The sequence below is a fragment of the Cibotium barometz genome, chromosome 10, assembly GCF_041138505.1.
Source record: "Cibotium barometz isolate CiBa-2024 chromosome 10, ASM4113850v1, whole genome shotgun sequence".
Lineage (NCBI taxonomy): Eukaryota > Viridiplantae > Streptophyta > Polypodiopsida > Cyatheales > Cibotiaceae > Cibotium > Cibotium barometz.
In genome coordinates this window covers 17,129,040-17,139,465 of record NC_141055.1, presented here as the reverse complement: position 1 = coordinate 17,139,465, position 10,426 = coordinate 17,129,040, and the positions used below count along the sequence as shown (strand labels likewise).

Genomic DNA, 10,426 nt, shown 5'->3' with positions numbered 1-10,426 from the left:
AACCTACTGCATTTTCTGTAGATGGTGGGAAAGTAGAATACAAGGTAACAAGGTATGCAATTGTCATGTGATATTTGTATATATTATCAGAGGATAGTCTGTGCATGTATATTTAAAGTTGTCAAGATAGCAGGCATGCTTCAAGAGGATGCGTCATCCAAAGCCAATGGCACATTTAACACAATACATGACACTACAGATTCCCAATTCAATCACATCGATGGTCATGCTTCGTCAAAGAAATAATAACTGCTACAGCAACTACAATCCAACCAACACACGGAACAACTGAGTGACTCTAGATACAAAATGGTGAATTCTAGGAACCCCTTCTCACTGTGCAGCACTAGATGTTCAAGTTACTTCAAAGACCAAGAAGGTTCATCAGCTCTACCCTAGCATGTTCACAAGGCAATAGATGGGATGAAATAAGAGGCTTACAGTTGGCTCAAACAGAACACCAGCTGACCTGCTGTATTGGTGAAGCGCAAGGTTCTTAACCTTGTCATCACCTGATGGCAGCAGGGACTTCAATTTTTGCATTTTTTCTTTCAATTAAACCCCACCCCCCACCCCCCCCTTTGTTTTGTACTCATGCACAACTAAACCTGTTGTGATCTATTCATGAAGTACATTTTTGTAGCACCATGCAGAAGAAATATACTTATGAAAGTAAATGAAACGTAGTTCAAAGCCCTGCTATCAGACTGCAATCAACACAAAGGAGTACTCCATTGAAGAAAAAAGACTTGCAATTTCTGTTACTTCACCCAGAGTACATAACTTAGTGAACAGAACCCTTTACAAACAGAAGCTACTTACGATCACACGATCACACGTAGATGTTCAAAAATCTAACAAACCAAATTCAGGCTCTTTGAAGAGACCAGAGTTTACAACTGCAGCCTAACACAAACAAACAGAAGGAAGAAAACCCAGAGACACGATTTCCACCCCCTGTTTGTCTACCTACATACTTAAAGAACTACACACAATGGGCCTACACCTAATAAACACTTGCACTAGCCAACTTGAAAGCTCATGTAAGCTTCTTTGCCTCCAACTTTTGGACTTCAACCTGCAGAGCCTTCACATACTGGATGGCTTCATCGAGAACAAACGCAGTATCCATTGACTCTCCTCCTGGTATGATGCCGCGCAGTAGACGAAAAGTATTCTTGATCTTCTCTTTCCTAGACCACTTGACTGGCTGCTGCTGTCCCAACTGTGGCTTCTTATGCTGTCTCTGATTATTAGCACTGCTATTGGAGCTCACCTCATCCGGAAAACTCAGATCAAATACTGTAAGACCCTCTTTGCCATAGCCTGAATCCCTGCCCAAAATATCAGGGTAATTGCAGGAAGCCTCTTTGAATATCACATTCCCAGAAGTGGCTGTGCTGTCAGTGTCATCATCTTCAGTGCAACCCTTTACTCCCCTCTTTCGCTTCTTGCCAGAGCACCTACTGTAGCCCCTACTGTTATTCTCACCGAAGGTAGGAGCATCGTTCCATGTCAAATCACTTGGGGAATGACCTGTACTGCTCATTTCATCATCAGAGCACAGCAACGCTTCAAGATCTTCAGTGTTCTCATGAGAGTCACGAGTGCAATCTGGGTTTCCTTGGTGACTTCCTTGACTACCAGCCTCGACCCCGGCTCTGCATGATGCTAGTGGTGAATCATCAGCTCCCTTGAAGGCAAAAGACTGGGGACCCAAACAAAAATTCCTAGTCAGCAACTCTGATCTCCAACAAGGAGGCAATCTGGCACCCATTGGAGCGAAATCAGCTAGGGGTGGGGAACTGACCAAGGTCTCCTTCATATGGCTCACAGCTCTATCACTCACATCTTGTAGGTGGTCCAGATAGTTCCCTACAGTACGAGGGCTCGACGATAACAGCGTAGGAAATTCATTTACCATCGCAGGGTGGAAAATCATTCTCTTCTTGCTACCACTATGATCAAACATGACAAACCTCCTTTGACAGGTTTCAGACAATTGAACCTCAAATTTGTCAGACTGTGTGTAGCAGGGCTTCAGAGTATGGCAAATGACACCATGTGAACTGAATTCACCTTTACTATGAGAAGAGAAACCAGGATGCAACTGATCCCCTTCCTTCGGGAGAGGATAACCCCTTGCATCGGTAAAAGGGGAGGTCAAGGGGCTTTGTACGGGTGCATACACTGGAGTGGTTATGGCTGCACCCATACACAGAGGAGCATTTAATCCTCCATTAGCAACTCTCGACTGAGAATCTGCTGTAACGACAGTTGCAACTGCAATATCATCCACATGAGGCCAGGAACCATCATTTAGCCTGGCCATGGACTTATACAACACACCAGAATTCCACACCTCAACATCTTCTCTTTCCAAGCATGCACTGGCAGTATTCACATGCCCAACAAACTTACTGCAAGAAACCGACACAGAAACAGGAGTACTTTTTCTTTCCATTGAGAGCATCAAACGGCCTAATGAAAACTGTGGTAAAAGTTGACTTGCTGCTCAATGCATACAACTGTGAGCACACACCAGACACCCTCATGAGCTTTTTACTTAATTCAGCACCATAAAGCTCCACTGTAAAAATGGAAAGAACAGGAAAGGCTCAAATGTAAAAAATCCCTTGGAAGAGTACTTACCACCTACGTTAAGCACGCCTGCATGGGTCATGCAGAATGCCCATCCATCTAAGAAAAATCCTAAGGCCAGTGAGTTTCTGCCCAATAACCTTTGCTTGCTGCCATGAAGTTTGGAGTCCTATGGTTGTCACCCGTCAATCGACGCTTAGGCCTGGGTGCAGAGAAGACCGATAAATCTAACACGATGCAACCCCACTCTACGTAACAGGCTTGAGCAGCTGACGAAAGTATTCGGCCTGTGAGTGATCAAAAGCATGCCCAAAACACACTCTGTGAGGGTCTTCACAATCTTCAACTGAAGCTCAAAGACTTGACATGTTTAAACAAGAACTTGAGGAGTGAAAACCACTGCACAAAGGTAGACCCACCTGACAAGTCTGCAAAGGTTGAAAGCACGCGATAATCCTCACAATCATTATAGCATGTCCAGCAGTTCCACTTTCGTGTTTGAGTGCACGGAATCTTGTAAAGCTGGCTGCTTGGCACATCATAACTTCGAATTTGGATGCAAAACTAGGCCTGCTCTGGAAGCCCAGAGTTTAAGAGGACAAGTAAGCTGAATCTCACAACTACACGAACAGAAGCCCCAAAAAAAGCTATCTTCACGGTCAACCTTTGATGGATAAAGGTAATGAGAAAGAAAGAGGCTCTAGAGCTGAGTAGAGATAGCAAGGCACCTCAAGAAAGCCACTAGCTGATAAACTTCATAGAGACTAAAAAACGGGGGAAATACAGAGCAGCACCCATCGATGCGTTTAAAGGTAAGTCCTATGCAGGATAACAGTCAAGACGTGTGCAGGAACCCCAAGAAGAATGGAAAAATGACAAGTGTTATATCAATATTATTAAGTGAACCAGCGGACGCCGACACAGGAATTTATTAGACAGCATCCACGGCATGCTGGCAAGGATACAAGATAGCTTAGAAGTGCAGACTGAAGGACCGAACAAAACTCAACACAAATGCAAGAAGCAAAGGCAGAGATCTAAAATCAGAGGCAAGGAATACTAGAAAATTGACATCAAACGTTTGAGTTGCTGCTGTGCAAGCCAGGATGTAAAACCCTGGAAAATCAGGATTCCGAAGTGAGGAAATTCCTTGCAGGAGGAGGCACAGCTCAACACAGACTTCAGCATGCCATCTTCAAAATCGGTAGCCTGCAGGTTCAAAATAGGTACAAATTAGCATTCAGTAAAACCATGCATAACAGAAACTACAGACTTGAAAGATCACACGTAATGAACAGGAGGAAAAGCATTGCAACCTGCTAAAAGGCAATACAGAACACAAGGCCACCAACATGAAGAAAATGTGTCAGAAGACACCATGTACGAGCAAGAAAGCATCATAGTAAGGCATTGAACCATGAGAACCAAAGTAAAGGAATTATCCAGCACATCAAAGGCTGTACAGAAACTCTCAAGATGAAGGGTCCAAGGAAACCTACATACACAAAGCTTGGATAGCACCTCATGTATCGAAAGGGAAAAGAAACATAAAAACGCTTTACAGACATCAAAGCCTTGCAGCATGCATCAGAGGGAAAGCAGAAGACAAGGGAAGGCCGCATACAGGCCGTACGCAACAAAAAGAAAACGACTTTCCTGGAAGAAAGCAAGATGAGAAACCCATAGAAACCATAGCAAACATAAAAACCATGGCGACAGAAACGAGAGAGCGTGAGATGAACAGCTACAGACAAAAAGGCACAGGATATAGAAGCCCTTGCAAGAGGCGAAGACAGCAAAAGTGAAGGGCAGACGCAAGCCATGGCAAAATGCCACGAGCCTGGAGAACAGAAGAGCCACATGGAAAAGCAAAAAAGTTGAGAAACGCGGCAAGAAAACCTTCGAAAAAAACACAGGAGAAAGAAAAACCTAGACGAAAAGCAGAAGTAGATGCAAGCCATGGAAGAAATAACAAAAGAATGTAAAACCCCAGGAGGAAAGCATGGGCCTTGAGGGACAAATCAAGACTTTTTCATGAAAATAATGCCATGGAAACCTAGACATTACCTTAAAAAGAGCTGAACCTTCACGATCTGTAGAAGAAGGTAGCTAGCAGAAGCAGCGAAAGTCCAAAGCCTTCAAAGAACAAACGCATAGAGACAGTGTGAGAGACCCTTGCAGAGCACAAACCTAAGTCAAAAAAAGCTTTCGTTGTTCCAACAGTAAGGCCAAAACCAGAGTTCATGACAATGAGAAAGCTTCTCTTCTCAGAACAACAAAGCAAAGAACAGAGATCGGGGACGCTCACCTGCACAGAGAGACAGCAACGGAAGCCGCTTGCAAGAGTTCCCTGGTGAGCTGCAGAGGAGAAGCCTAGCGATGGAGATGATGATGATGGGGGGTGATGACAGCGAGGATGATGATAATGAAGGTGATGGAGAGAGCAGACAAAGCAGGAAAATCAGAGGCAGGCAAGGAGGCGATAATGAGCTTTGGAAAACTGGTAAAGAGGCAAAGAGAGAGGGAGGGCAAGTAAAAAGGGAGGGAGGGAGGTGGGGGGGCCTTTGTCAGGGGGCAACAGTAGTGGTGGTGGGCACATACAGAGGAAGGGCGGCCTGTCTGGCTATGGCGGAACAGAAGCTTGCAGCAGGCGTACACAGGGCTCGAAAAACCAGCAAGGCCATTTGACCCAAAAAGTTAGGCTCCTTTTGAAGCCGATGAAGACCCCATTTGCAAACCTCATTTTGTTTAAATCCAATTAATCAGGAGTGCCCAACAAAAAAAAAACACACACACACACACACACAAAATTCCTTTTTTACATAAGTACTTACATTTCACAATCTTTTTCACCCCATAGTATGTTCAAGGTGCTCTTTCAAGGTAGCCCTAAACTTCAAAAAGTGTCTGAGAGTGGATTCACATGGCCCAACCTTCGCGGCACCAAAAACTACGAGCGTCCATAAGTTGGATGACCTATGCCACCCATGCATGACCTCCATGCTCCATGCAATCACATGCCTAATTGCACAATTCCAAAAACCATAGGTCCCCTTTCAACCATCCATGACCTCTCACTGCTTTCTTTAACCACCTTGGTGTAACATCAAGGGCAAACAAGATTGGAGATCTTTATTTTTCTTACCTCCGCTATAAAATGGTGAATGTCTTAAGTGGGGTATCAAAAAAAAGGTGGGTTTCCAACCTTTTGACAAACAACTTAGCTTTGAACACAGCATATGTCCACCGTCATCTTGAAATCCCTTAGTGATGCCTATAATGCATTCAGCCTATCTTCTCCTCCACCATGTGTCATTTGATTTGGTCGTAACTAACCATTTGTGATGCTCCCAATACTTGTAGGTAGAGTCATGGTCCCACCTAGAGTATTATGATTAAGAACATGCAAATTGCTCTTTTTACATGATCAAAGACAATTTGAGTGGCTTTGTTTTGATGATGTGAGGGCCCAAGGGGGGATAGATATGCCCCACTTTGAAGCCTCCCTTCTACATGTGAGGTTTAATACCTATGCCTAACCCCACCCTATGCCATCCCTCTTAGTGCAAGACATCTACTATCATTTTTGCCATTTTTTAAAGCATTAGATTCATATTTTTCGATTTCAATCTATTTCGTGTGGTTGACTCATCTTTATATATAACTCCAAAAGCATGCACACAACTAATCATCCTCCCCTTAGCATTCATCACAACCATTCCAAACCCCAATATATTCTTTTCTAGCCTTTCTTTGAGCAACGCATCTTTCCCTCATCATGCAATATTTTTGGGAGAGTATGCTTAAGGGACTTCATCCCAAGCCTTGGCATGACCCTCATCATCTCTTTATCATGTGCTCTATGAGTCACCATTCTTGTTTTTTCATTGCACACTTTCTACGCGTTTCAATAAAAGTATGATTTTGTACACCAACGTTTTGAGGGATTGATAATATGTAACATACAAGATACAAGTGTAATGAAGCCTCCTATCAAAAATATATCATTACTTGCTATTTAGCATGAGCCCAATGAGCATAAATTTGCAAAACATATATCTCCCACATGCTCAATACAAGTTGAACCATGTGCTTTGATAAAGTAGTAAACATGTCTTTGCCCTTCAGGTGAATGCAATGTGTATGCTTCTTGATAATATAGTATGCAAAGTCTAAACCTTATCTTACAATGTACATCTACAGCCTTCATGTAATAGTGGACTACTATAACCAAGTAGAATGTGTTGAAGTATCAAATTTCATGTACACTGCATCTATCATGAATTAGTTAGTGGGAATAAAAAATAAAAGATTTAAAAGCTAATAGAGGGCATGAATGAATTAATAATATTCTTATGTGGTATATTCATAAAAGAAATCATATAAAAGTTAAGTGTAAATATAATATTGACACATATTGGTTTTAGTGGTTAGTCATATTCTCAATCATTTGAATTAAATTGTTGTCATCAAGGTTAATGTTGGTCCATGTTAACTCTCCAATAGTGATGTATAGTATCATCTTTACAATCTTATTTATGCTTTTATTGAGGGCTTGTTGCAAGTACTTTATTATGCAACCACATGAAGACACATGGCCTTTTGTGTCCACCCTATAAATGTATGAGTGTAAAGTTGATATTATAGCAACCTTGCACTTTAACATATTTAAATATATGTATAATTAATTATTTATGTATATTCTTGGAAGTAGCATTTCTCTTCTAAGAATCAAAGACACACATGTCATGGCATGTAGTAGTTTTCCACATTTTTTTACATCTAGAAGTTTTAAAACATTGCAATGTCATGTAACAATGCTACGCAAGATGGTATTTTTAAATGTCTTTAATCTAAATTATTCAAGCACTTTTAATCATCATTTTTATGTGTGATTGAAAACTTATACATTTTGTAACACCTTTTGCTTACCTTAGTCTTTGTAGGCCACAAATGTGATCATATGTGTGGATGTAGAGAGAGAGAGAGAGAGAGAGAGAGAGAGAGAGAGAGAGAGAGAGAGAGATCTAAGGGCCTATAAGACCGCAAAGATGTTACATGTGATCCAGAGAGAGAACTTATCAATGTGTTAACAAAGACCATAAAGGTATGTAAGACCATGGCAATACATCATCAATGTAATTGAATATGCACATTGGAATAATTAAACTCAAAGGAAAGAAATGTGGAAGCTATGTAGGAAAGTCCTACATGCAATTATAGAGATGCTAAACTTGTAGCAAATACAGATACCCAAAGTGCCACTAGAAACCTTAGAGCATGTACATGGATCAAAAGTACATCCCAAGTTTAACCACATATCCACTCCTCAATCACCTCCATGATGTGAGTGTTCAAAATTGGTCTAAAGCCAACGTGCCAACTTTCCTCTAGATCTTAGTTGCATGTCTATGAGGGTTAAACACACCTAGCTCTTACTCAAGTGCCCTTTCATAATGGGATCCTCTGGGACAAACTAAGGTCTATGCCTTGATCACTTCAATATCCCTCTCACTCATCACAAGACCTTAGAAGGTGGCAAAGGTGGCACAATGAAGAAAGTCTCCAAAGAACATGCCTAAGTGTAATGTTTAAACATCCTTTCAAGACACAAGGCAATCTAGAGTGTGATTCCTTGCTTCCTTTGTCTTAGCTGGTCATGAGTTTGCGGCTATTTGATATTTATTTTTTCTTCATTAGCTCCTTTAGGAGCCATCTAGTTTCAAGCAAAAAGAAACATGAGAATTCGTTATCAAGAATGTGAAATGAAGATTGGGCGAGGCCTAAAATCCTCTTCGAAAAGGCTAAACTAGCCCTAACTCAAGTTTGGTTTGGCTTGGGTGAGGTCAGGATAAGTGACCCTGGGGTGTTCAATCTCACTAGTGAGAGGCCCTAAAGTGAAGCGGGGAGACAATGCTCCTAGCTCAGTCGACCCCATAGTCCAAGCATTGTGAAGTAAAATAGGAGAAAAGAGGAGCATGGTGACCAACCTACTAACCTATGGATGGGTGGGCTAGATGAATCCGATGCTTTCCTTTTTGCATGTTATATGATGATGAAGCTCTTAGAAGAACCTTACATGAGCATGTTGTACGAAATAAAGGTAATGATATACATCTCTAATCCCATAATAGACCTAAAAAGGTAACACTCCTTGGAATTGATCTCCTCTATCTCCCAAGACTTGCACACCCTATGAGTTATCTGTGATTGCGGGACACCATATAGTCATGTCATTAGTCTTAGATAATATGTTTGCTTGTGCATTCTTGCATGTGCCTGTGAGTATATACATGTGTTTATGTGTGTGTGTGTGTGTGTGTGTGTGTGTGTGTGTGTGTGTGAGAGAGAGAGAGAGAGAGAGAGAGAGAGTAGGTTTTTGTGTAAATTTAGTCATTTAGAGAAATTTATAAAATTTGATATAAAGTTATAAAGTAACTTTCTTATATCTTCATATGAATCAATCACTAAAAAAAATCATTAGAATGAGAGTGATTTTTTGGGATTTTAAGGAAATTCTCACCTTTTATATTGCTTCAATTTAATACATATAAAACTAGTAAACCATCACAATTTTTTAAAAACTGAAGATAAACCACTCTTAATAAGGTTGAGTTACTATGTTCTATTTTACAATAAATTTAGTCAAATTTTAAAAAAACTATAGATAAACCACTCTTAAGATGGTTGAGTTACTATGTTCTATCTTACAAGAAATTTAGTCAAATTGTAAGGAAAAGTGATGTCCAAAAATAAATATGTTCATCCATCCAATTATGTTCATCCAAGTCTTGTGCATTTAATCCCTTAAGTAGATCACTCATACCAACAAGTCTATAAGATAATTACACAAAGTAGAAGGTGCATGGTTACAAAAATACATGACATTGTCAAGAAAATTCTTACCCAATCAAAGTTATAATGCAACAAGTTGGTATATTTTTCTTGAGTTTCCATTTTCAAGCGAGGACCTAGGTTTAAATCTACCTAAGGCATCTAATTTTGGTAACAACTCTCACATCCAAAAACAAAAGGTTTTAATGAATTGGTAGCATATTACTAAGTAACTATAAGGAGAGAAAAAGGGGGAAATACAACATGGGGTCTAAAATTATCTATAACTAGAGGAGCAACTTAATACACAAAACTTCTTATGGCTCAACTTAAAACCTTAAGTCATGCCCCTTGAAAAAATGTCCTTTATAACTAGAGGAGCAACTTAATATAAAAAACTTAATCTATAACTAGAGGAGCAACTTAATATACAAAACTTCTTATGGCTTAACTGAAAACCTTAAGTCACCCCCCTTGAAAAAATGTCCTCTAAATCTAATTCTAAAAAACATGTAGGTTTATTACCATTTGAACGTGTGTGACATGAATTTCTATTTCAAGTAAGAGTGTTTCTCCATACGACCTTGTAGATGCAATCATAATAAACATATTATGTGCACATCAAAAAATCATCAACAAATCATCAACAAATCATGTGCACATGAGACTCTCTCTAATGAAGGTGGTAAGGGCAATCAATGCGTTCCCCTTTTGGAAGAGGAAGGTATGGATTACATGGCCTTACTCAAAATTATTTATCAATTATGTGAAGAAAGTAAGTTGGGATAAGGGCATAAGAAAGGCATTAAGAGTGTGTGCTGCTACATTTCTTTCACTCCAAGAGAGAATTGTAGGCCTCTCTGTAATGACTCAATCCACCTTTCCATCATCCTATCTCACGCCATAGATGGTGGTAGCAATTGTGTGGATAGCATATCATAGCACTAGTTATATCACCTATAGAGGCCTCCTTCATCCTATCTCAGCCATG

At 40.4% G+C, this 10,426-nt stretch overlaps 1 protein-coding gene across 1 annotated transcript; it reads right to left on the bottom strand.

Annotated features, from left to right (window-relative positions):
* Window positions 1-730: 730 nt before the first annotated feature.
* LOC147634605 (uncharacterized) lies at window positions 731-5,423 on the bottom strand. Its single transcript, XM_086803730.1, has 5 exons — window positions 4,910-5,423; window positions 4,669-4,737; window positions 3,021-3,810; window positions 2,653-2,888; window positions 731-2,528 (listed from the first exon to the last, which is right to left on the bottom strand). Exon 5 carries the CDS (start codon window positions 2,471-2,473, stop codon window positions 1,040-1,042), a length of 1,434 nt encoding a protein of 477 aa, XP_086659856.1. The 5' UTR covers window positions 2,474-2,528; window positions 2,653-2,888; window positions 3,021-3,810; window positions 4,669-4,737; window positions 4,910-5,423; the 3' UTR covers window positions 731-1,039.
* Between the last annotated feature and the right edge of the window lie 5,003 nt (window positions 5,424-10,426).

Excerpts from the sequence above, each read along its gene's own strand:
- LOC147634605 (XM_086803730.1), bottom strand. The coding sequence starts at position 2,473 with ATGCTCTCAATGGAAAGAAAAAGTACTCCTGTTTCTGTGTCGGTTTCT.